The sequence below is a fragment of the Nycticebus coucang genome, chromosome 11, assembly GCF_027406575.1.
Source record: "Nycticebus coucang isolate mNycCou1 chromosome 11, mNycCou1.pri, whole genome shotgun sequence".
Taxonomy (NCBI): domain Eukaryota; kingdom Metazoa; phylum Chordata; class Mammalia; order Primates; family Lorisidae; genus Nycticebus; species Nycticebus coucang.
In genome coordinates, this window is record NC_069790.1 from 113335944 (window position 1) to 113362919 (window position 26976).

A 26976-nucleotide genomic window follows, 5' to 3' on the forward strand; every position below is an offset into this window, starting at 1 on the left:
AGAAGTTTCTGTTTATTTTCAGGCTCTTCATTAGGGACAGAGGAACTTGTCCCACAATAGAGAAATCCTAAATGCAGTGGCACTGGGTAGCAAAGACAGGGGGAAGAGTTTAGGAAGGAAGGGAAATGTTGAACAACTGGCTCCTACTGTGAGGATACTGGGGGTTCCAGTCAAGAACATCATGGTAGTGCATTGGGGATGCGCAGAAAGGGAGCAGATAAGCTTCATAGTGAAAGGGACAAAGTGGGGAGAAGTCACATGTCTGAAGAGAGAGAGTAGCTGGTGAAGGGACAGAAATATGACGCTAGATACTTGCTTAATCGTGGATTAATCTAACATGAAAAGGGCGTGGATAAAGTCTCCTTCTTTCTTTAAGGCTGCATAATATTCCATGGTGTACATATACCACAATTCATTAATCCATTCATGGATGGATGGGCACTTGGGCTTTTTCCATGACTTAGCAATTATGAATTGGGCTGCCATAAACATTCTGGTACAAATATCTTTGTTATAATGTGATTTTTGGTCTTCTGGGTATATACCTAGTAGAGGAATTACAGGATTGAATGGCAGATCTATTTTTAGATATCTAAGTGTTCTCCAAACATCTTTCCAAAAGGAATGTATTAATTTGCATTCCCACCAGCAGTGTAGAAGTGTTCCCTTTTCTCCACACCCAGGCCAACATCTCTGGTCTTGGGATTTTGTGATATGGGTTAACCTTTTTCATGTTTACATGGATGGAGCTGGAACATATTCTTCTTAGTAAAGTATCTCAAGAATGGGGAAAAAAAAGTATCCAATGTACTCAGCCCTACTATGAAACTAATGTATGGTTTTCATATGAAAGCTGTAACCCAGTTATAACCTAAGAATATGGGGAAGGGGGAGAGGGAGAGGAGGGAAGGGGGAGGATGGGTGGAGGGAAGGTGATTGGTAGGGATTACACCTGTGGTGCATCTTACAAGGGTACATGTGAAACTTAGTAAATGTAGAATATAAATGTCTTAACACTATAACTAAGAAAATGCCAGGAAGGCTATGTTAATTAGTGTGATGAGAATGTGTCAAATGGTCTATAAAACAGTGCATGGTGCCCCATGATTGCATTAACATACACAGCTATGATTTAATAAAAAAAAATAAAATAAATGATATTTATTGAACTATATATGGTTTATAACCAATTTATGTGTGTCATCTTGCTTTCTTACAATAATTCTATGAGGACTATACTTTCATTAGTTCCATTTTTCATATAAGAACACTGAACCCAGAATTTGTTCATAGCCACAGGCAATAAGTAAAGGAGACAGATTTCTGGCCCAGGCAGTGCCTTTCCAAAGCCTGTCCTTCTAGTCAATGCACTGCTTGTAGTAATTGTTATCATTAAGTTGAATGTGTTTAATGAAAAACTACAAGTGTTGAAAAGAAAATACATGAGAGAGAAAGAGAGAGGGAGGAAGGACTGGTAACAGTTTCATACTTGGAGTTGGTTAAAAAAAATTATCTCGAAGGAGGGAGGGGTGGGGAAAGGAAGAGCAGAGAGAGGGAAGGAGAGAGGGGGTGGGGCCTTTGTGTGTGCCACACCTTTTGGGGGCAAGACATGATTGCAAGAGGGACTTTACCTAACAAATGCAATCAGTGTAACCTGGCTTATTGTACCCTCAATGAATCCCCAACAATTAAAAAAAAAATTATCTCTCCTTCCAGAGACTTACTAGAAGGACTCATGGTATTCATAGTGGAGATTCAGGGCAGAGAAGTAGTAAGGATGCTATGATCACAAGCAGGAAAGACTTGGGAAGACTTTGGAGAAACCCACATGGGCCTGCCTTGTATTCTCCTCCTCCAGAAAAGGAGCACAACCTCACCCCACCAATGAAAATGCAGCAATGCCTGAGCAGTATTTCTGTCCAGGGGAAGCCCATTAGAGATTCAGCACCCCAGATATTTTTGGTGGCTGGCATTATGGGCCAAATTGTGTCCCTAAGCAACCATGTTGAAGGCCTAACATCCAGTATCTCAGAATGTAACTATATTTGGAGATAAGATCTTAGAAGAGATGATTAAGGTTAATGATGTCATTAGGGTGGGCTCTTTACCTATTTACCAGCATCCTATCACACAGTGATAGCTCATGAGGAAAAGGGAAGCCCTTTACTTGCTGGTATTTGTAGACTCTCTCTACTCTAGACAATGGTTGAAGGACCATGATTGTGGTTGGGGACAATGACATCACAGACAGTCAACCTATAACCTGGTGCTGCAAGAACACTCATTCTTTCTTCAGAACTGCCATGGGAATCAAAGTGCTCTGTGGTGTGGCCTTCTGTCTCCTTGGATCAGGTGAGTCCTAGAAGCAGTTGGGCAGGGGAGTTGTTGTGTCTGAGGAGTTGGTGGCAAACCCTGTCCCCTTCTTTGAAGGCCTTGGATGAAAAACTCTGGCCTCTCAGTCTTCCTAATGGTCTATTTTTTCTCTTCCTCTATCCTTCTCTCACAGGACTTGTGGACACAAAGGTAACCCAAATTCCAAGATACCTGGTCAAAAGGACTGGAGAGAAAGTTTTACTGGAATGTTCACAGGATATGGACCATGAAAATATGTACTGGTATCGACAAGACCCAGGTCAGGGGCTACGGCTGGTTTACTTCTCATATGGCGTTGACCATAAAGAAAAAGGAGATGTCTCCGAGGGGTACGATGTCTTTAGGAAGAAGAAGGAGCACTGCTCTCTGGCTCTGGAGTCTGCCAGCACCAGCCAGACAGCTGTGTACCTCTGTGCCAGCAGTTTACCCACAGCGCTGCACTGCCACATCCTCTCTGCACAGAAAGAGCAGCTGTAAGAGGGGAGTGACCCTAACTCGGCAACTCAGCAGGGGCTGGCTCCATGGCACATTGGTACCAATTAGAAAAAGGTGGCCATAGGGAGAAAACAGCCCCATGCACACACATCTCAGCCGGGAAAGCACGAGGTATTTTTCACCCCTTTCCAAGTCAGGGATGATTCTGAAGTAAACCTGCCCACCTTTATGTGTTGTCCCCAACCTGAATTCATGAGACTATACCCCAACAAGAAGTTCTCTCATGTATTCCCAATGAAGCCCAGTTTGTCACTTTTTATTGATTTTACCTGCCCTTTTCTTTTTAATTTTTTTATTAATATTAAATCATATCTGTATACATTAATACCTGCCCTTTTCTATCCCAGGCCCTTTCATTGAGCCTTTTTCTACTTTGCTCAGTGTCTTTACCCTCAAGTGATGTTTCACTAGAGGGCGCTAACACACTCAAAATTCTTTTTCTTTTTTCTTTTCTTTCTTTCTTTCTTTTTTTTTTTTTTATTAAATCATAGCTGTGTACATTAATGCGATCATGAGGCACCATACACTGGTTTTATAGACCATTTGACATATTTTCATCACACTGGTTAACATAGCCTTCCTGGCATTTTCTTAGTTATTGTGTTAAGACATTTATATTCTACATTTACTAAGTTTCGCATGTACCCTTGTAAGATGCACCACAGGTGTAATCTCACCAATCACCCTCCCTCCTCCCATCCTTCCCCGCCCTCCCCTCCCTCTTCCCCTTCCCTGTATTCTTAGGTTATAACTGGGTTATAGCTTTCATATGAAAGAGCTGATTCAAGAAAAAGTTTGTAAAGAGCAGATTCAAGAAAAAGTTTGTTTACTCAAGAAGAAAGATTGAAAAAAATAAGTCTTTCTACAGGTTGTCTGGTAAATCATGTTTTGTTGAAAAAATTCTGATTAGGGAAGAAATAAAATGTGATGCAGGAAGTGGTAATAATTAGACTCTACAAGAAAGGTACCTTGCAATTTTGCTGTGTGAGATCACACTGGAGTGAAGGAGCACATCCTTTCCCTCAGAAAAGGTGGTAATCACAGCACTTCTGGTCAAGGTCAACATGTAGAACAGAAAAAATCATGTTGTCACAGAAAATCATTAAACAACAAAATTCCATATCTACAAACATTTATATTCTGTGGGCCACTGAGGTGTCTGAGAATCCTGTATTTTCCCACAAATTATTTATTCCCATAGCAAGCATTGTCCAAACTCAAAAGCCGAGTTGCCAGAGAAGTAGGACAACTTCAAGTGCTGTGTTGTAGCACCACTCTCAGTGCTATCTGGGACCATGCCCACCAGAGTTGTTATCACATCAATTGAGTCTCACACCCAGCTTCCTTCCTGCCGTAGTTGCCGCCCTCTCTCCCTCTAACACAGTGGTTCTCAACCTTCCTAATGCCACGACCCTTTAATACAGTTCCTCATATTGTAGTGACCCCCCGACCATAAAATTATTTTCATTGCTACTTCATGAAATAATTTTATGGTATGGGGTCACTACAACATGAAGAACTGTATTAAAGGATCACGGCATTAGGAAGGTTGAGAACCACTGAGTCTAACACATCCTCACTTTGCTAATGAATTGCAACCCAAGGAGAGAGGAAGAGCACATGAGTTAAATGGAGAATAAGCAGAGATACAGTATCACATGTTGAAATGAGAAATAGAAGACATCCCAAGAGGTTCAAAGGACGGTGGATTGGGAAAGGAGATTTGAGTTTAGAAACACAGTAGACCCTCCATAGGTGACCCACCTCCCCACACTCACTACCTCCTTAAGTTGACCTAATTTTCATGAACCTGACATGTACCACATGGGTGTATTAGTACAATAGGCCTAGTTTCTTATGTTGACCACCTCTGTATGTTGACCAGTCTGTTACAGAACCCTGGGTGGTCAACTTGCAGAGGTTCTACTGTAAATCGAGAAGTATTCTAAGGGGACTTCACAAAATAGGCACATAATACATCATTAATGTTTATTATGATGAAGAATTCAGAAAATGTAAACCATTATTTTAGTAAAGGTACTTCACACTAGGATACTAAAAAATTCAGAGGAGGTAAAAATTACTACTCTAAGTCTCCATATAAGCAACATTTTTAATTATATGATTTGGAAAAATATTTAAAAAGTAAATTCTTGTTGAATGGGAGTATGAGCACAGCTCCTTGATAGGATGTTGTGAAAAGAGAGGATGGCCTCTTCCTGTAGGAAACAAGTTCAGTGACAGAGAAGGAACCCCATTTTTTTTCTCTCCCTCTTTCTGTAAAGAGCCCCGAGAAACTGCAGGTAGAAACTGCAAGTATTACTTTCTCCTGATTAAAAAATTAAAAAAGAAATGGAGTTCAAGGTGGGTATATTTACATTCCCAGATGCACAGCTTCCATGCTTAGGGGAAAGGTGTGATCCACACTACCAGAAAACTGGACCTTTTACTTCTGTACCAGCAGGATACTGACAGACAGCATCAAAGACATTTTTTCATTTCTTAACATAAACTTTTAAGACCACCCCTTTGAACTAGAAAAAAATGAAAGGTTTTGAGCAGAATCTGGTCTTCCTAGTGATGGACAAGTGAACATAGCCATATAATTGTGGGAGCTTGACAATATTCATTGCTAGTCACTATCAAACCAGCTGTAGATGCACTGTACCACTACTTATCACTCTAATTGCCATCCTATACATGAGATTAACAACCATATGTTAACTGAAGATTTAAAAAAATTCATTGCAATATCAAATGATCTTCATCTTTCAGTATTCTAATTAACCTAGTCAATTGTTTTATGGCTTGAAAAATTGGGGGAACAGTTTCTTATCTGTGCCAGATCTTATTCAATTAATTTCAATTGATTAAAATAGAAATGGCAGGAAACTAAGAGTCAAGGAGGTTTCTTCATCCCATCATTCCCAATTCAAACTGTAAATGTAGGAACAGACACTCAGACATAAAATAGGTCTCTTCTGCCTTGTCTAGGGCCTCAGAACTGGCTCAGTTAGCTCAGACTTTGGTGCTGGGAGGTAAATGGAATTCTCTTCACTTATATTGAAGATTTTGATAGAAGAAATGGGTACTTATTCTATCTGATCGATGTCTTATTTCATTTGAAACAATGAAGGGGCATTATTCACTGGTGAAAACATAAAATATCTTTAAAGAAAGAGGATGTGTAATGAAGGACATATAATCATTACATGTTATATGTTGCAGATGCATACTCATCATCTTGAATGGGATATACAATGCCATACGGTAACCTGAAAAAGAAAAGACAATCGTCATAGTCTGTTAATGGGGACATTAGACAGACAAATGGATGCCCAGCAATGTCAGAGCTTCTCAAGTCCATACAGACAGGTTTAGTTGGTTCTTATTCAACAAATTCTTCTCTGGGTAAAAACAAAAAAAAAAAGATAAAAGTTGCTTAGGAGGCCTTGCTTTTAATAAACTCATGTTACTTCCTAATAACTGCCAACATGCTTTATAAGTGCTCAAACACCTACTTAATATTCAGTTGTGAATGTATTTTATGAATGTGTGGGTTGCTAGGGGGCAGATGTTACATTTATTAACTGATAGTTTTAGACATAGAATTATTGCTTGTCCCCTTATCTGAGCATTGACACTATACAGAGAGTGCCAAAAAAATTATACACATCTTCAGAAAGGCAAACACTTCATTCAAATTGTAATCAGATATACTGACAACAAAAGATGAATGCAAGTCACATTAAGCACGTAATGCTGAAGTCAAATGTGACTTGAGTATTACAAATTTAATACAGTATTTTTTCCTTTCTTAAAATGTGTGTACATATTTTGGCACCCTCTGTATTTTCCCTTCTTCAGAGTTCAATTATACTCTCTCTTCCATTTTACATATCAGAAATTATGACCAGAGAGCATGAATAGATGAGACCCAAGGCAGGAAATAGGGTTGTAAGTAACACAGGCCGTCTAAACGTTGTATAGCATGCTAGCAGCCAGGGACTTGCCTCTCTGAACCAAAAGTTTATTCTAACAAACTTAATGAGAAGCTCTTGAGCTTTAGAATTACATGGTACAGAAGAGGGGGATGAGATGTAGGGTTAAAAACAGAACATAATTTGTGTGTGTGTATGTGTCTGTGTGTTTGTATACATATTTATGTATACAACATATATATATACACATACATGATAGAAAATACACACACACATATTCTCTATCAAAAGGAAAAAGTACCCTAATATATTCTGATAGAGTCAATTATCCAGTTTCTTTTGTCAAGAACTGTCAATATTACAAGACTTCCCCATGTTTGCAAGCTAAGAAGTTAGCCTGACATCATTCCATGAATACTAGTAGAAGACCAGGGAGGCTGGATTAACGGCACAACCCTTTGATACTCTCAGTGCAGCAGGCAGGCAGCATGAGCTTCCTGTTCCTATAAGTTCCCCTCTTCCCCACCCCAGTTTCCCAACAGTGACACAAAACAGCTGCTGGATGCTGCCCAGGCAGTGGGTATGCGTCATGACTGACGATCCCAGAGCTTAGGAAGTTCCAGTCTTCTAAAGAGGCTGCTGCCAAACCTGGTTAACTTTTGACCCAGAGAGAGACATTATCTTTATTATCCTGAATAGCAAACAAATCATCTCTCTGACCTAGAAGGGAGACTTTATCTCTCTCTTCCATGGCTAAATGCTTTACAATTTTAACAAGATAATCCCCCAAAATAGTTAATATAAGATGTGCAGAAATGCTGGAGACCTGTGAATAATTTTCTCTCCATACTTCTCCACAACCTTTGGCACAAAACAACAACTACACCCACAATAGTATAATGAAATATTCTCATTTGAAGAAACTGAGCATCTCCAGAAAAAAGACTTACAGAATACATAGTGACATTTGTGTGTCCCTTTCAAAATGGCTGGTTCCCTGCCCAAACTCTTTAAGTGAAATCACCCAGTATATAAGTGCCACCCATATTGCCAGGCTTCCAGTCAGGTTTTTAGTACTCTGCTTGTAAAACATGAACAAAGAGATCCAGGCTTTACACCTATATTTCAGGAGACTGAGGAAAGAGAATTACTTCCACCCAGGAGCTTGGAGTTGCAGTGAACTGTGGTAGTACCACTGCACTCCAGCCTTGACAATACAGTCAGACTACATAAACAAACAAACAAGGATCACCAGAATATAAGCAAAGTTCTTAACATTTAAGAAAGAAAGAAAGGGGCGGCGCCTGTGGCTCAAGGGGTAGGGCGCCGGTCCCATATGCAGGAGGTGGTGGGTTCAAACCCAGCCCCGGCCAAAAAAAAAAAAAAAAAAAAAAGAAAGAAAGAAAGAAAGAAAGATAAACAAACAAAAAAGAAAAATAAATAAAAGAAATAGTTGGAACAAAAATATCTAGATTATTCAGAAACATCACATGGATGGATAGATAGACAGATAGATACCAAAACACAAGACATTGAGGCAAGCAGACATAATAAAGGAAAGAAAGAAAAATTCCAAATAATAATCATATACCGCATAAATACTTGTTTCTATCCTCAGAGAATACAAAAAAAAATCTTTAAAATAGAACAAAATGAGTAATAATAGAAATTATTCTAGGGAAGATATTTAGAAATGTTAAGAAAGTCAAAATAAATTGTTTAAAATAAAAGTCAAAAGAAAAGTAGATACACTGTCCCAGAAGAAAAGAACAAAAAGATTAAAGAAAGAAATACAGAAAACATGGAAGGAAATGTAGATGACTTAAGAGGGTTGACACAGAAGATTCAGCAGCTGTCCAAGAGGAATTCTAGAAAAAGGAAATAAGGAAATGATGATTTTTTAAATTATCAAAGAAAAACAAGCACCCTTAAAAAAAATTTCCAAGAGGGCAGGGCCTGTGGCTCAGTGAGTAGGGAGCTGGCCCCATATGCCGAGGGTGGCGGGTTCAAACCCAGCCCCGGCCAAACTGCAACAAAAAAATAGCTGGGCGTTGTGGCGGGCGCCTGTAGTCCCAGCTGCTCGGGAGGCTGAGGCAAGTGAGACTCTGTCTCTACAAAAAAAAAAAAATTTCCAAGGAACAGAAAATAAAATGAACCTCCAGGTTTAAAAAGACCAACTGAGTGTTCAGTGAATATAAAACAACTGAAACTAAGTCACATCTTCTTGAAATTTCAGACCACTGTGGATTAAATGATCCTGAAGCTACCCAGGCCAAAGAACAATGTTAAAAATCAAAGTTACAAATAAATAAACCCTATAATTAAATTAAATAACAATATAATTTAATTATATTGTTATTTCTAAATAACACTGAATTTTGAAAAACAGTGGTTCAAGAAATAGCTATAAAATTCTGATAAAAAATAATTTTCAATTTAGATTTCTCTACTAACTCAAGGCATCAAGACAGTGCAAAGGAAGATATTTGTATTTATGCTAAGATTCAAAAACCTTTACTTTCATTTTACCTTTTCTTGGGAAATTACTGGGTAATGTGCCCCACCAAACTGAGAGGGCAAACCAAAAAGAGAAGAAATCACGGCATCTGGGAAATAGAGAATCTAATTTAGAATAATAACAAAGAGAAGCCCCAGGATAATAGTTTGGAAGTAGAACTAATTAGCAACCAGTCCACATTGAAACAGTACGACCCCAGGGGTGCATTTTCAAATAGTTCCTAAATGCAGACAGCAGATCTACTAAATGATATGTTTGAGTAATTTATCCATTTTAGTATCAGTTCACATGGGGTCTTCTATACTTTTAACCAGTTATACTACTTAGCAGTATTTATCTTGAGCCGCTGCCTGTGGCAGACACCATAGATGGAGGCTTCACACATGTGGGCACACAGGCATACACACTCCCACATGAGAAGGTTACTGAAGTATTGTTATTTTTAACGTGTCACATTTCTTCTATCATAACATAAATGATTTTCCATGCTTTTCAAAAAGTAGCATTAAGTCCTAAAATCAATGCTCACCTTTAATGTAGTAGCATTAACCACCACCAAAGGGTGACAATTACGTGTTTGGTGGTGCATCTTGTAATTAATGGAATCTCAGAATCAAAGACATACCATAGGTTAGTTTTGCAAAATTCTCTTTCTAGAGAGAATGCCCTGAGTGCTCCTTAAGGCAGTGATTTTCAACCAGTGTGCCGTGAGAGGATCTTAGGTGTGCCTAAGATAATTTTTAAAGATCATTAATTAAATTATTTTCAAAGGAAGTTCAAAGCACAGTAAGTATATTCTTTATTTTCTTTACTTTTTTTTTTTACAAACATAATTTTAGTGAGCCAAAGAAGTTTAACTCTAGGTTCTACTGTGCCATGAAATAAAAACAGTTGAAAAATACTGCTTTAAGGTATCAAGACAATCATTCTTGGTAACCTTTTTTCTAACTAGGCCCAGGCATCTGCTTGTGTGGGGCAATCCTTAATAATATTAATGGGATTGGGGATCACATAGGCATGAATTTGAGTCCTGATCCTATCACTTACTCTTAGACTATGTGAACTTGGGTAGATTCATTTACAATTTCTAAGTCCTATCTGTAAAATTTTCTACTTTGTAGAAATAGAGTCACAGTAAAAATCTAAATAGCCTCACCTATAGATTAAAATAATCCATGCAAATCACAGAGTAAGTGCTCAACAAGTTAGCTCCACTTTTATGCAAAAATAAACTATTTTAGTAGTTACATAATGTAAGAAATAAGTTAGTAATAGAAAAGGATCATAGCATTATGGTCAAATTTTACAGAGGAATGATCTATTTCATAGCCAATATTGAGCTGAATTAAAAGAGAAGAAACCTCATTAAGAATGCCCAAGGATGAAGTAACGAGAAATAAGAGTTATGATTGTGGTAACAGAAAATAAGGGAAGAGATATGAAAGATAACACATATATCTAATGTATTTGATTTGTAAACTGATAAGTGAGATAGGTGAGGAGAAGAGAGGCTTATTAAATTCCTGAACCTAAATGGCAAGAAGAATAGAGATGCCATTTGGGGGAAGAGGGGAATTGAAGAGCAAGAGCCAGTCTGTAAGTGTATGCATGTTGGGAGACGAATGATAAGTTCATTTTGGGACAATCATGAAAACCCAATAGACAGCTGATATAAGTTCCCTTATATTCTGCAATTTTACCTTTAGTTCTTTGAGGTCAATACTGCACCCCATTTTTTGCTTGCACACCCAAAGAGTAGCACACACACGCTGTTCAGTAGTGATGAATGGGAAAGTGGTGGGCAATTCTGGGCCAGTGGCAGGTGCAAGGCAAGAGGACTGTGACTCCAGCCCCACTCCAAGTGAAGTACCGCCGAGTTCCACTAGGGGGAAAGACTAACTTTTCCATATTCTGCAGAAACTCAACCTCCTGCTAGAGGTGGAGAACAGAGCAGGAAAGGAAGTCTGTAGCGGGGAGGAAAGATGACTTGAGCTTGATATCTTAGTGTCTTTTCTCAGGGGACAGGCCATCACTTAAAGATGTGGACTCTCCTCCTGCTTCTCCTGGCACAAGGTATGAGCCTTGTCTGGTGGGGAGTCTGGAGTTGGAGTTAATTCTGAGCACAGAGGTGGGGAGACCTTCTTTCCAGAGGGTGGGAAGCCAACAGTCAGACAATGAGCAGGAGACATTGCATTATTAGAGGATCCTGACGGTATAGAAGATGAAAAAACAAAGAGGTGGCAGTGCTGGGGTCCTTTGGGAGTGGTGGTCATACTGATGTAAGGATGCAGAGACTTTGCTGCCTGGGCATGTGTCTGACCCCCAGCTTGTCAGTCCTCACGGGTCTCTCTGTCTCTGGAACTAGGCTCTGTGTTTGCTGTTCTCGTCTCTCAAAAGCCAAGCAGGGATATCTGCCAACAAAGAACCTCTGTAACAATTCAGTGTCAACTCGACAGTCAAGTCTCCTCGATGTTCTGGTACCGTCAGCTCCGGGGACAGAACTTGATGATGATGGCAACTGCAAATCAGGGCTCTGATGCCACATATGAGACCGGATTTTCCAAGAACAAGTTTCTCATCAGCCGCCCAAACCTAACATTCTCAACTATGACTGTGAGCAACCTGAGCCCTGAAGATGGCGGCTTGTACTTCTGCAGCGCTGGAGACACAGTGCTGGGCACGGATCAAACATCTGAGCAAGAACCTCAGTTCCCAGCTTCCCATCCAGAAGAGCCTGAGACTCTGTCAGAGTGGGATAGAAGGAGGAAACCACAGCTCTGGGGCAGAGCAGGTGCTTCTGTGTTTGTGGGTGGGCAATAATGTAAGCAGGCAGACTGGGAGTGGGCAGAAAACCTGTAGAACTAGCTCAAGGGTTCCATCCACAGAAAGGAAGAGTGAATCCTGGAAAGTTGAGGGGGACATTTCTTCCAGAAGGGTGCTCAGAAATACCCAATAAAGACACTTTGCCTTTAAATGGCAGAGTCAGCAATAGCCTTTAACTTTTATCCCAAGGCTGTATTTAGCCTGTTTTCTGTCATAATATATCCTGGAAGGACTTTAGCAATACTGAAACTATGCTGGCCCATTGCACTGATGACATGTTGATCATTCTTAGCAACCAGGATTTATGAAGTATTCTAGGTGGCTCAGCATGACACATCCATGTCAGACCAATGTAAAATCTGCAGAAGTTCAGGGATCTACCACATTGGTGGGCTTGAAAGTGGTCCAGAGGTCTGAGGCATGCTGGAATATCTCATCTACAGTGAGAAATGAGCTGCTGCACCTTCTAGCAGCCACCATGGAGAAAGAGGTGCAAGGCTTTATCCTCTTTGGACTTTGGCTATATTGCATTGCATTATGCTACTCTGTTCCATGTAAAATGTAATCGGTAAATCTGGCGTCAGTACAAGAGAGGGTCCTATAGCAGAACAATCCTACAGTGAAAGCTTCCTGCTGGTTGGGCCATAGACCGAGAAAACTTGGCTGTCCTTAAGGTCTATGGCACATAGGGATTCTATGGTGCCCCCGACATTCTCCATTAAGAGAGTCACAAAGACAGCATGAAGCAGGTTCACTGCACCCTCATTTCCACTTCAGCCTACTACAACTTAGGCTTCACTTTTGCTACTTGCCCCAGTTCTGACAAAACAGAACACACACATACAAGTTACATGAAGAGGTTTTTTTGCAGATAGGTATGAAAGAATAGCAGAATTCTGGGATTCACGGAGAGCCAGTCCTCTGGGACTCAGGAAAGCTGCCTGGAGTGCATGGACTTTCATCTGTGCTTGTCCACTTGCACTGAAGCTGAGAGTGGCCCACCCTGGGCTTCATACCCCAAGAACAGCATGACATACTGAGCCAAAGTGTTGAAGGCACTCTGTCTTAGGAAGGACTGGAATGGAGCCCAGTCTGTCCTGGCCAGTTCCTCCTGATCTCAGGATGTTGTACCGCTAGCACATTCTATAGTTATTATTGGGAACTGTAAGTGAAAAAGGGAGGAAATGGTGTTTGTCTAAAGCTGCCTGGCCAACTGTCCTATAGGCAACATAGAGCTTTGGTGTAAAGCTAGATTCTTTTCTCCCTGCTCACAACTGTTCTTCCTTTGATAAACTGCTTCTGGCTCTTTACTTAAAGCCTCCTCATGGCATGCAAAATCTGATGTTATTTGATCGGCAAAACGATACAGTTGGACATGCACAGAGAATCTTGTTATTACATAGAAAATGTATAATCAAGGCCAGACTGAAGCACAGCTGGGAAAAGGCACAATTCCATTTCAAGAGCAAATCTGAAAATCCGTGGTACCCACTCCTACTATTTCACCTTTACCCTCAGTCCATATCAAGTTTCCATGGGAATTTTGTATTTCCAGTAGAAAATCATGAGCCTATTTTCTGGATGGGTCTACACTTTATTCTGGAATAATCATTACAGTCTAGCACAAACATGATTCAAAGAGGTAGTGGTGAAGAGAAATCTTTTCAGGATTTCAGAACTTCAGTCTAGTTTTTAACATTTTATAGAACAAGAAATGACCTAAAATATAGATGTTGCCTATGTTCAACTTTCACACTATTATCCATTCTCTTCTTCTTCAGTCATATTTGTCCTCTTTTTGCTTCTCTGTGCTGCATTCTGGATAATTACTTCAAAACACTATGCAGTTTTCTAATTCACATGTCAGGTCCCATAGTCCCTAACATAACATTTCAACTGATTTTATTTTAATTACATTAATTTTCATTTCTAGAAAATTCACTGTGTCTTCTACAATTGTGACATGGTCATGCTCTTTATGTATTTTTAAATCATTTTATTTACTTAAGGCTATTAGCATGTATTTGAAATTTTTATCTAACAATGCTACTCTAGTAAGATTAGCCTGCATCACAAAATCCCAAAACTTCAGATGTTGTTGTGGTCATGGAGAGAGAACACTTCTACACTGCTGGTGGAATTGCAAACTAATACGGTCTTTTTGGAAGGAAGTTTAGAGTATTCTCAAAGAACTAAAAGTAGACCTACCCTTCAATCCTGCGATTCCTCTACTTGGTATCTACCCAGATGATGTCAAAAATCATTTTACAACAAACACATTTGCACCAGAATGTTTATTGCAGCCCAATTCATAATTTCTAAGTCATGGAAGCAGCCCAAATACCCATCAACCCATGAATGGATTAACAAATTATGGTATATGTATACCATGGAATACTATGCAGCCATAAAAAGATGGAGACTTCACATCTTTTATGTTTACCTGGATGGAACTGAAACATATGCTCTTTAGTAAAGTATCTCAAGAATGAAAAAAAAATTATTCAATGTACTCAATACTATTATGAAACCAATATATAATCACCTTCACATTTATACAAATGATAAAACACAACTATTTATTAAGAAATAAGTCCAGAAAGAAAGAGAGAAGGGGGGGTGGTGAGGTGAAGTGTATTTGGTGGGACCTCATCTACTGTGCACAAGCAATGATACATTATAAATCTACTCAGAGTAGAGTATAAATGTCTGACCATAACAAATACGTGAGTGAGGTGATGGATATGTTAACAAGTTTGATGTAAGCTTTCTACATCATATATCAAATTAGCACATTGTACCCCTTATATGCATTAATGTACACAGTTATGATTTAATAAAAAAATTTAAGAATAGTGCTAATATTCAAAGCCTTTTTGAATCTGGTTTTCTTGTTAGTAGTCTGTTGACTCTCACTCAGGGTGACTCTTTTCCTTGTGCATTATATAATGATATTATGAGTTCATCTTTCAGAATTCTTTAAATCCTGGAATAAAGGTAATTTTTATAGGAAGCATCTCTGTTTTCCTCGTCAAGCAATTGTGATGCTATAGTAATTTTATAATTCTCAGTGTGTATCTTCTTACAGTGTCTATCCCAACTCCCAATGGGCTGACTTCCCAGTCACCATGAATATTCATAAGACATTTGATTTAATCCTCCACCCAAAGCCAAAACCAACATAAATAATGTTCCTCACTAACGTCTTCCAAAATTATTTGTCTACTTTGTCTTTTCACTAAGTATATAACTCTTCCTGTATCCTGGCTTTGAAAAGGAGTGACCTCCAGTTAGTCCCTGGTCCTATACAAGGTCTAGCAGGTCTCCTTCAGCATCCACATATGCTGATTCTCTAGGCTATTGGAGTCATATGTATACCTATTATAGCTGATAGGTCAAGTGCTACTTAAGTTCCCGCCTCATGCTCCAGTAACTCTATGAAGTCAACAAAGTCACCTCCAGTAAAGGCATGGATTATGGAGCACCTTCCTATAACACAGCAAAATTGTCTCCTTAAAAGCAGAAAAGTGACTGGGTGCAGTAGCTTATACCTGTAATGCTAGCATTATGTGAGGCTAAGGTGGGTGGATTGCTTGAGTTTAGGAGTTCCAGACCAGCCTGAGCAAGTGCAAGACCCATCTCTACTGAAAATAGAAAAAGTACCTGGGCATGGGGGCAACCACCTGTACTCCCAACCAGTTGGGAGACCGAGGCAATAGGATTGCTTTAAAAATAAGCAATTTGTTATAATAATGAGATGAAACCATTTACCTGAAGCACATAATGCTATGTGCTTCAATTAATGTAACTATATGCAATTAATGTAGTTTCTACCTACATTTATTTCTCACTATAAAAACATTACATTAATAATTCCTTCTTCAAAGTCAGGCATTACTCTCTCTTTCAGAAAATTTATTATCATGATTGCTATTTTAGCTATTTTAATCACATTAAAATGCATGGTACTATAAAATATACAAAACATTAAAGGGAGAAAAATTAAAATTACTTGTTTCTAATAAAATTAGGTCAGTCCTACTATATATTGTCTTAGAATTTGCTCTTTAAACAATATTTCATAAATATCAGACAATGGTACTCATGTCAGAAAGTATATTTTTCATTAACTTCAATGTATGACTATCCTTCGAATCACCAGTTTGTACAATCAAAACCAATAGTAAGATAGATATCTGTATGATGGATGGCAGGTTTATTTAATTGAAAAAAGCACTAGTTTGTATGTGTTGATTTATTTCTGTTATAGACTCAGGAGGTAATAATGAAAGCCCCCTAGCTATATCTTCAGATGGCAGATTCCTTTTATTCAGGTCTTACTCAAACACCATCTACCCAAAGAGACCTTTCTTGACCACCATATTTAACAGAGAACCTCAGCAATCACCCCATATTATTAATTTACCCAATACATACATATATATAATTATATACATATACATATATACACACACATATATGTATATGTATGGTGGAATTGCATATATATGTATATAAAATTTCCATATATATACATGCATATATATGAGAGAGAGAAAGAGAGAGAGAGAGAGAGAGAGAGAAAGTCTTGCTTTGACGCCCCAAGTACAATGTAGTGGTGCCATAGTAGCTCACTGCTACTTCAACCTTCTGGGCTCAACCAATCCTCTGCCTCAGCCTCCCAAGTAACTGGGATTACAAGTACCAACCACTGTGCCTAGCTAATTTTTCTATGTTCAGTAGAGATGAGATCTTGCTCTTTCTCAGGCTGGTCTTCTACTTCTGAGCTTAATCCATCCTTTCCCCATGGTCTTCCAGAGGGCTAGGCATGACCCACCATGCCCACCCCACTTTACCATATTTTAATAATATCTAATCCCTGTTGCATGAAGTGTGCACACACACACATATCCACACATTATTTTCTGCCTCCCCACATGTGCATGGACACACGCTTGCTCACATAACTGCCCTCAGAGCAAGATCTTTCCTGTTTTCTTCATTGCTGCTTTCTTATAGCCTAGAGGAACTCCTGGATACCACACAAATTCAGTAATATTTATTAAGAAATGTGACTTTTTAATTAAATCATAAATGTGTACATTTATGGGGTACAGTGTGCTGATTTGATATACAATGTGGAATGCTTACATCAAACTGATTAATACAACCATCACCTCACTTACTTATTTGTTGTGGTCAGACACTTATACTCTACTCTTAATAGATTTGTAATGTATCATTGCATTGTGCACAGTAGATGAGGTCCCACCAAATACTCTCCCTCCTCCCCCCTCCCTTCTCCTCTCCCTCCTCTTCTCTCTTTCTTTTGGACTATAGTTGTGTTTTATTATTTGTATGAATGGTAGGTGATTATATATTGGTTTCATAATAGTGATTATATATTGGTTTCATAATACATTGAATACTTTTTTTTCCATTCTTGAGATACTTTACTAAAGAGAATATGTTTCAGTTTCGTCCAGGTAAGCATAAAAGATGTGAAGTCTCCATCTTTTTATGGCTGCATAGTATTCCATGGTATACTGTATAACACAATTTGTCAATCCATTCATGTGTTGATGGGCATTCGGGCTGCTTCCATGACTTGCGATTATGGATTGGGCTGCAGTTAAACATTCTGGTGCAAATGTGTTTGTTGTAAAATGATTTTTGATCATCTGGGTAGATACCAAGTAGAAGAATTGCAGGATTGAAGTGTAGGTCTACTTTTAGTTCCTTGAGAATTCTCTAAACTTCCTTCCAAAAAGGTCATATTAGTTTGCAATTCCACCAGCAGTAGAGAAGTGTTCTCTTCTCTCTACATTCATGCCAACATCTATAGTTTTGGGATTTTGTGATGTGGGTTAAATTTGCCAGAGTTAGGTGATATCTCAAAGTGGTTTTGATTTACATTTCTCTGATGATTAAAGATGATTTATGAAGAAAAGAGAAAAATTTGTGAAATATTAATGGCCTTCCATGCAGGAAGATAAGGCAAAGGCATTTATTTGAATTTAGGCTGTCTGAGTCCACGAAGAAATTAATTAGATTGTTTTAACAGCAAGGGAACAAACATTTCAAACTTGATGTTTGGATAAAGCTTAATATTTGAATAAACCTTGTTATTTGAGTATATATAGAGAGAAAGGTTGATGTGTGGGCCAACTGATGTGTGGGCCAACCTCCCTCTGCTGCCTTCCCTGACACTGGGAAACAGCACAGATGCTGTGGATTCCAGAGAGGCAAAGTCCCAAATCAGCTCAAATGCAGTGGCCCCGAGGTGGAAGGTCCTCATGTTGGAGTTATGTCGGTGCCCAAGTGGACTGAAAACTCTGTTCGGGGCCTTGGGAGCCTTTTGCAGATCTTCCCGGCCAAGCTGACCTAGAGGAAACAGCTGAACAACTGGCTGCTTGCCAGCAGATGACATAACCTAGAGTTTCTCTGAGTCAAGTGAGAGTCTTGGAAGCCTGACCCAAGGAACTGACTGGACGTGTCACCAGACATGGGGCTCAATCTAGATAGAGTATGATTTAGAAAAAATAAATACATGCAATATTTATTAAACAGAGTATCATGGAACAAGTCATAGATGTTATAGGAATCAGAGCCTCGATGTGTGCTCCTCCAGGATTCCATCTGGCTTTCCTCTGCCTCTGTCCTGTGTACCTGGGAGTCACTTAAGCAGCTCTAATGGCCCAAGGACATTGTCTAATGGACAAGCCTGAAAGGTGAACAGAGACTCACTGTGACATTACTGCAATCCATCTACCTTCAGGTGATTTAAATTTAGCCTCAATTAGTAGAGACTTTTGCGTTCACCCACCTATAGAAACCTGAAAATTAAATACAATCTGCAAAAGAACTTCCCCTTGGACATAAAACTTGCACATCTTCCATGCCTTCAACATGGGGAGTGGCTGGACAGGTGGGAAGACTGGTGAGGCAGTGAGAGGAAGGGATCTGGGGGTGCGGGCTGCCCCCCTTATCACCCATCTACTCTGTGTGGGGCACACTCTGGCATCTTGTGTCTATCTCACAATTCAGACCTGGGGTGAGACCACAGGGTGGATACCAGTCAATCCCCCCAGGCCAAGTGATTCCCAGGCTGAAATATTCAAGGAAACAATTCATTATTGGATGAGGAGAAAGTGTCATGGGGGAAATGTGTGGCTTAGAAAATAATAGTGGATAAGGAAAGGAAAGAAGCTAGTAGTGTTAGGGAGACACCAGGAATCTGACAATCCAGTTGGAGAATGATCAAGAGTCTTGGGAACCGAGGGAGACAGACCTGATCCAGTGGGACTAGAAGAGGAAAGTATTAAGATAAAAGAAAAAGAAAATAGTGATTTGGCATCTGACAAAAATATATTTTTCAGGGTGGTGCCTGTGGCTCAAAGGAGTAGGGCGCTGGTCCCATATGCCAGAGGTGGTGGGTTCAAACACAGCCCCAGCCAGAAACTGCAAAAAGTTTCTGAAAGTTCTGAAAGAGGACACATTTCAACATAAATGAGGATGATCTTGGTTTAAATAGGGACAGTTCTGTACCATCTCTCTATGCCCTAGCCAAGTGACCCTGGCGATGTCACTTAACCTCTGAGCTTTAGATTCTTTGTCTGTAAAAAAGAGAAAACAGCATCTGCTGCCTCCCTGAGTATCAATGAAGAGGAAGGGAAGCAGAATGGTCTATGACAGAGCATGCAGGCTAGGATCAGACTGCCAGCCTTCAATCCCATCTGTAAAATGGGCAACCCCATGGGTGATGATAGAATAAAAAACAAATAGAAGGTCTGTGAAAGATTTACACAGCGTTTGTTGCATAGTAAGCACACAGGAACTATTCACTGTTATTGCAGTTGAAAGAATTGTGGTGTAATGTGCTCAAGCCTGGAGGAGGTAGCAGAAGACACAAGAATCCATAGCTCAGAATGAACAGTTCCAAGGATGGCATAACCACTCACAATGAGTTTGGGCAGCTGGATCCTGCAATTCCTGTACCTCTCTTGCCCTTCTGAGTCCAGAGTGGGAAGCAATCATCTTCACCCATCACTCCTATAAAGTGAGTCCTGCTACTTTGAAGAAAGCTGACCTCAGACCATGTTGTGAATAACAGTTTATTTTAATAAGTACAAAATATCAGAAGCTTCTAGTCCTCAAGCCTTAAATACAGCAAATTCTCACATTCACGAGAATGTGGATGATGATGTTTATGAGAATGTTTATGAGGATGTTCTCCTTACACACTTCCAAAATGATTTCCTGTTCTACCAAGATCATCTTCCCTGGGGGCGCCTCTTGAGTACACTGTTATCGAGAGGTATTAGAGCAAGAGTCTCTCCTTGTCCTTCCAGGCAGGAGATCTGTGACTAATTACAGGGGAACAACAACAACAAAAAAAACCAGAAAGAAAGAAACAATACATTTAGTGAGACTAGAAGAAAAGCCCCTGTACCATTGCTCCCTAGCCTGGCTACCTGGGACTCTTCCAGTTGCCCTTGAGCAGAGAGGTGTGCCAGTCATGGTGTGGATGGATCTGAGGCCATGGCAGGGCAAGGCCCTGATACAAGGTGCCAGGTACAGAGTTAATTCAATCTTCCATCTCTGCAGAAGGAAAAGAGCCAGGAAGGATTCAGACGTACATAACCTAAAGTGCAGTTTGTTCTCTGGAGACCTCTGGTTTGACCCTCAATAAGCTTTCCTTTAGATGCCACCTGCAGCACCCCCATTTCCCAGCACTCTTTGTGCCTTCTCGTGGCCTTGAGGCCAGCTTGGACATTTCTAGATATGCATTCTTTCTTAGGCAAGACAGAAGCTTTCTGAGCACCAGTATTTTCCTCAGTAAATGAGAATAACGTTCTGCACACCTCACAATTAGCACATTTGTGAAAAGTTAAACTGTGAAACTGAACACTAATGAAAAGCTGTGTGCCATGACTGCTATGTGAAAGCGCTCAAAGAGCTGCCATGCACTGTACAAATAGAGAAGTATTCCCACATGCCCAAGCCCATCAGAACCTAGATGGGGTGCAGGTTGGACAGGGGACAGCTCTGAGTGGTGGGTCTCCAGGCTGCAGGGAGGTGGGCCTCCTGGCTGCACATGCTAGCCATGCCAGGAACTAGACCCAAGGTACCCTATGTGTCCCTCCAAAACCCATGAACCACACTGGCATTTCCCCCATTCACTTCACTTTCCATTTGCTCCCTCCCTCCAATCCTCCACCATCTCCAGTCCCATCATCAGACTTGTGGGTTTTTCTCACTTTGTCCAGCATCTCCAAAATATCCTCTTCATTCCTACCTTTCAGAGAATTCGAACGTGAGTTCTGCCACTCCTGCCCTTCCCCATGCCTGAGCAGAGCACCGCAGGGGAGAAGTGTCCTCATAGGAAAGTTCTTCCAAGTAGCTCACATTGAACATAGCAGACACCATGTCCATCTCTACAACCCTCTGGCCTGGTTGTGCCTGGGTAAATTACAAGGCTGTGTCTGGATGGTCATGGAAGATTCCAAATTTTGATCCTTTCTTGGAAGATACACTCTATACTGAGTCCAGCATAATCTGACTACATCTAAAATAGAAAATACCTTCCCAAGCTAGGACCCACCCACCCACCCCTGGTCTTGGGTTAATAAGCCCAATATGTGACCCCTTCACCATGTGGTCATCTTTCTATCTACTGCTGAGTCTCTGATCATAACCCTGATTACCATTGTCCAGAACTTGCTCTAATATCTGATCTGGGCATATAATTCTAGTTCAGGCTGTCAACCTCCAGCAGGTGGGGGCAGTTTTAATCACTGTGATTGCAGACTGAAGCTATTTAAGGAGGACCCATAAGAGGATATGCATGAGAGACACAAATGTCCTGACATTGAGGAAGACGAAGAATGTGGTATCGATCTCTCATCTTCCAAATATGTTGGTTAAGCTCCTACGTAATTCTCATCCCTCCACCTTTGAAACACTCCCTATCCTTCATTGGCCTTGGTAGGAAGGAACCAGGTGAAAGCCCACATGCCTAAGGAATGCTATCTATCCTTCTCATTACCAATAATGTTGGAATCCTGCCCCCACAAATCCTTGGATTTGACCTTCCTGCCCAGTAGTTTAGCCTAGAAAGAAGGATCCTAATGCTCAGGACATAGGCCTTGGAACAGACATTTTTTTTCTCTCAGGAAGGCTCCAGGACACTGACTAGCCAAGCTTACTACCAATACCAGTCCTTAATTAAAGTAAATTAAATACATCTGCAATAGGCCAGAGGATTTTTTTAAAACCCCAGGCTGTTCTCCCTCCTCCTAACCCTATTTCCTCAGCCTAAGAAAGACCAGCTGTGTCCTTGGAACCTCCTGTCTCCCTATCCCAGTCCTTCTAGGGATCAAACAGGCTTACTCACTGCTCTCAGGAGGGAAGTTTTCTTATCACTTGAAAGTCACAGACCCACAGAGTGGGCAAACATAGCAGAGCTGATGCAACAGCCCGGGAAAGAGACAGCTGCAGGTGTGTTTGTGCTGGGAGGAGCAGTGGTCCTCCGCCCCCCATCCCTGGAAGATGTAAGGACGAGCACACCACCACCTGCCCCATCACTCTTCACCACCATGAACACACTCCTGATCCTAGCCTTTGTGGGTGCCGCTGGTGAGTTCCAGGCCTTGCCTCAGGCCTCAACCATCCCCTTCCTGGCAGATACACGCCCTGCTATTCCTGCTGCTTGTCTGTCCCTCCATTTCACCTGTGCATTGATGCTCTGTCCTGGGCTCTCTTTCAGCCATGGCTCTCTCATCTCCCTGATTCCTCTCCTACCACCATCATTCATACAGAGGTGGGGGAAGCCTGAGAGGGGGACCAGATAGAGATACCATGCCAGGAAGCCACCAGCTGCAAATTGGGCACAGGCAGCTCTGGGGCCACTCCACAGTACTGGATGGTCACTCATAACCTTGAGTGCACCTGGGGAGGCTGAGAAATTACTCAAGCCAGAGATTAGCCCTGGAAATTTTGACATTGTTTGTCTGGTGTGCAGCCCGTATATTGAAGAATCACTGTTGTACTGGCCAGTAGCAATGTTGGGCAGGACACAGGTAGGCACTGCTACTGGCCAGTACGGACAGTGATTGTACTGAGGGCAGCCACCACTCTGTCCTCACTGTATAGATCTGAGCCATGGAGACACTGGGTACAACCAGAAGGTTTTCCTACTTAGGTCAAACCATGGTGAAATTTGGTATTCAAACAGCCATGGGGAACAGAGAGAAGGGATGAATGAGGGGGAGAATTGGTTAGACGACCACATGCAAACTCCTTTCCCATGGAGAGCATCATGGTAGAATACTGTCCTCAGCCTGGTGCCACAAAAGGAGAGCTGACCCTCTAGGGTGCATAGCTGTGCAGAGACCGGGCAGCCACCTTCTGTGGCGTCCTCTGTGGCAAAGAGCGCCTACTCCCTTACCTAGAATCATTGTACTTACTAAGAAGCCCTCATGAGCAGAAGCCAGGCACAGGGCTGCCAGTTCTGGCCCCAACACCCTGCTGATCTGGCTTCTCCTTTCATGTGCCTACTCAAGTTGCCTTCCCCATTGACGACGATGACAAGATCGTCGGGGGCTACACCTGTGCGGAGAATTCTGTCCCCTACCAGGTCTCTCTGAACTCCGGCTACCATTTCTGTGGAGGATCCCTTATCAATGACGAGTGGGTGGTGTCAGCAGCTCACTGCTACAAGTCGTAAGTTCTGAGCCCCGGGCTGCAAAGCCCACAGCTCAGACCCCTCAGAGCACAGAGGCCCCAAGGTCCACGAGATGGAGGGGAATAGTTATGGAAGAGGGAATCCTGTGGCAGTAGCTTACATACAGAGCCAAGGGTGAAGAATGAACCTCTGGGAATCCTCCCACACTGAAACAATTCCACTCAACAGCAGTGGCCAGGGGTTATAAAAGCAGATAGAGTTTATTTGGGAGAGGTAAGGGGCAGTGGGAAAGTACGTCTAGCCAGCTGGCTGCATATTAAAACCCCTAAGAAACAGAAAGAAAAAAACAATCATTCTTGGATCTTATACTAGGGTCATTAATGCAGAATATTTATGAAGAGGCTGTGAACATGGGTCTTTCACAGTCCCTACCTCTGGAATTCTAGTGCAGACAGAGCTGACAACCACTGCCCGCAAGGAGGGTTCTCTAGCCAGAGAGTGCATTAGAGCCACCCACGGGGCTTGTTAAAACAAATCTGTGGATTCTATTCCCAACAATACAATGCAGGGGCCCTGGAGGGGGAGCTAGAATGTGCATTCCTAACAAGTTCCCAGGTGACACTGATGTTGCAGATCCTGGGCCACACTGGAAGGGACCTAAATGTGGTCATACAGAAAGGCGGTGCTCAGCAGGCCAAGGAAGGAGGGAGAAGTCAGTGTATGGCAAGCAAGGGTAGGGAGGATGAAGACTACCTGGGAAGCTTCAAGTGGCTCTTCTGAGCCCACAGTACTGCCCGCACAAGGGGGTGAGGGAAAGGAGGCTGGGGATCCAGGTAGAGGGGCAGCCCCAAATGGATCCCTTCACTCATCACACCCCACCAGCTCCCACCTCTGACCCACGTCTCATGCCTGCACTGACACCAGGGTGCTGCCACACACTCTACCCTGGGCAGAGCAGTGAGCAGGAGCATGAAAAGTCCGGGGACAGCAGAGAGGGGCATCAGGCCTTCAGAACACATTCCCTCCCAACAGCCGCATCCAAGTGAGGCTGGGAGAGCACAACATTGAAGTCTTGGAGGGCAACGAACAGTTCATCAACTCGGCCAAGGTCATCCGCCACCCCAATTACAACAGCTGGACCCTTGACAATGACATCATGCTGATCAAACTGGCCTCGCCTGCCACCCTCAGCTCCCGAGTGGCCTCCATATCCCTGCCCAGTGCCTGCGCGCCCGCTGGCACCCAGTGCCTCATCTCCGGCTGGGGCAATACCCTGAGCAGTGGTGGTGAGTCCAGACCCTCCGCCTTCCCACCACCCCTGTCCTCATGTTCTCCAAAACTAAGCACACCCCTGAACTGGAGCCCTTTTGCTTCCAGGCTGAAAATACATTTCCTGTGTCCATTATACACAAGGTTTTAGACCAGGTGCTTAAGAGATGCCAGGTCTGGAGGAAGTGGCTCCTAGAATCCAGACAGAGCACAAATTGTTACCTTGCCATGATCCCGTCTCTGGGGGTCCAGGAGGGCCAATATGGGAACTGAAAGTTCTTGTTTCTCACTCAGGCTTGAGCTGTAGGGGGCCTCTCCTATAGCAGACCTCAGAGTCAGTAGTAGGTAACTGTCCCCCCCAATCCGGCCTCAGTTAATTTCTCCTTTCCTTGATCTCTTTGTGATCCTTCAAGCCAACTACCCAGACCTGCTGCAGTGCCTGAACGCCCCCCTGCTGAGTGATGCTGAGTGCAAGGCCTCCTACCCTGGGGAGATCACCAGCAACATGATCTGTGCTGGCTTCCTCGAGGGCGGCAAGGATTCCTGCCAGGTAATTTGACCCCTTTCCGCTCTGACACACCACCCATAGGCCAGTGGCACCTGGGAGCCAAAATTGAACACTCAAGTTTTCAGAGCTGAGAAAGCTCCATGCTGTGGCCCCTAGAGAAGTGAGGAAGGCTCTTCTGGGCCGAATGCTGTCACCTTAGTACAAATAGGGAATGGGCCACAAAGACAGGGGTGTGGAGCACACAACCGACTGGAGCAGGGCCTCTTAAGGTTCAGAGTGAGTGTAGCTATATTCCTCCTCATCTTTGTCTTCATACACCTTGTCCTTTCTTCTCTTCAGGGTGACTCTGGTGGCCCTGTGGTCTGCAATGGAGCACTCCAGGGAATCGTCTCCTGGGGCTACGGCTGTGCCCAAAAGGACAGGCCTGGAGTCTACACTAAGGTGTGCAACTATGTGGACTGGATTCAGGAAACCATAGCTGCCAATAGCTAAAGGCCCCCAAGTCCCTCCATGGTGATTATGCCAATAAAGATGTGACTTTGTTCTCACTGCCAGAGTCCGTGCCTGTTCCTTCCAGCTCTTTTGCTCTGAGGCCAAACAGGGCTCTGCCCCTCAGGGGCCCTGATCATCTTTCACTCCCCAAATGTGTTGATGATACAGTGAATTTCCCTCATATGAAGAGAAGGAATTCAGAAATAAAATAAGCAGGGGACACAAAGCCTGTTTTCTACAGAAAAATAGTTCTCAGAAAGGTGGTGTGGAAGAATTTTCTTAATCTCAGTACTTCTGTGGCTCTTGAATGTGCCAACATGTGCACAGATTGACTCCAGGTAGCTAGACCTCACTGCTGCCCTTTCCTACACAGGATATTCTTTGCACCCAGATGCCCAGGGCAGAGAGGCCCCAGCACTGGTGGTTTTGCCTTCTCTGAGCCCCTTTCATATGTGCCCATCTAGCCTCACTCATGATCCCTCCTGGTAACAGATGCCCTTTGTAGAGAAAGGCCCACTGGCCCTTCTGCCAGATGTAGTCCTTGGGTGTCTGGAGGGGAGAAGAGAAACCCTGGGGTTGTCATCTCTCATGTTTCTGAGCCTTTTGTTCATCCCACATCATAATACCATCGTATATACACCATCCCTAGAGCTTTATGGACATTTTCACATTCAGTTTTCTCTCCCCTCCGGGGTGGGTTATTATTCCAGCAGCATAGGTAAAAATAGCAGGTTCAGGAAGCTTGGAAGTTTACCCACATGCCACACCCAGCAGATGGTCCAGCTGGGGTTAGACTCCAAAGCCCATGCTCTGTCTGCCCTGTCTCACATCCTGCTATGACTGTGATCTGAGGGATGACAAGTCCATTGGC

At 42.2% G+C, this 26976-nt stretch overlaps 1 protein-coding gene and 1 gene segment (V, D, J or C); both read left to right on the plus strand.

Moving 5' to 3' along the window:
- The window catches only part of LOC128598243 (T cell receptor beta constant 1-like), a 232182-nt gene that overhangs the window by 132072 nt on the left and 73134 nt on the right, over window positions 1–26976 (plus strand).
- LOC128560242 (anionic trypsin) lies at window positions 22620–26105 on the plus strand. The gene is made up of 5 exons (XM_053553806.1): window positions 22620–22788; window positions 23715–23874; window positions 24869–25122; window positions 25519–25655; window positions 25953–26105. Exons 1-5 carry the CDS (start codon window positions 22620–22622, stop codon window positions 26103–26105), a joined length of 873 nt encoding a protein of 290 aa, XP_053409781.1.

Bases quoted from the DNA above. Each gene is read 5' to 3' on its own strand.
- LOC128560242 (XM_053553806.1), top strand. From the start codon at position 22,620: ATGCAACAGCCCGGGAAAGAGACAGCTGCAGGTGTGTTTGTGCTGGGA. The intron at 23,875-24,868 runs GTAAGTTCTGAG...CCCTCCCAACAG, and splicing joins GCAGCTCACTGCTACAAGTC to CCGCATCCAAGTGAGGCTGG. The intron at 25,656-25,952 runs GTAATTTGACCC...TCTTCTCTTCAG, and splicing joins GCGGCAAGGATTCCTGCCAG to GGTGACTCTGGTGGCCCTGT.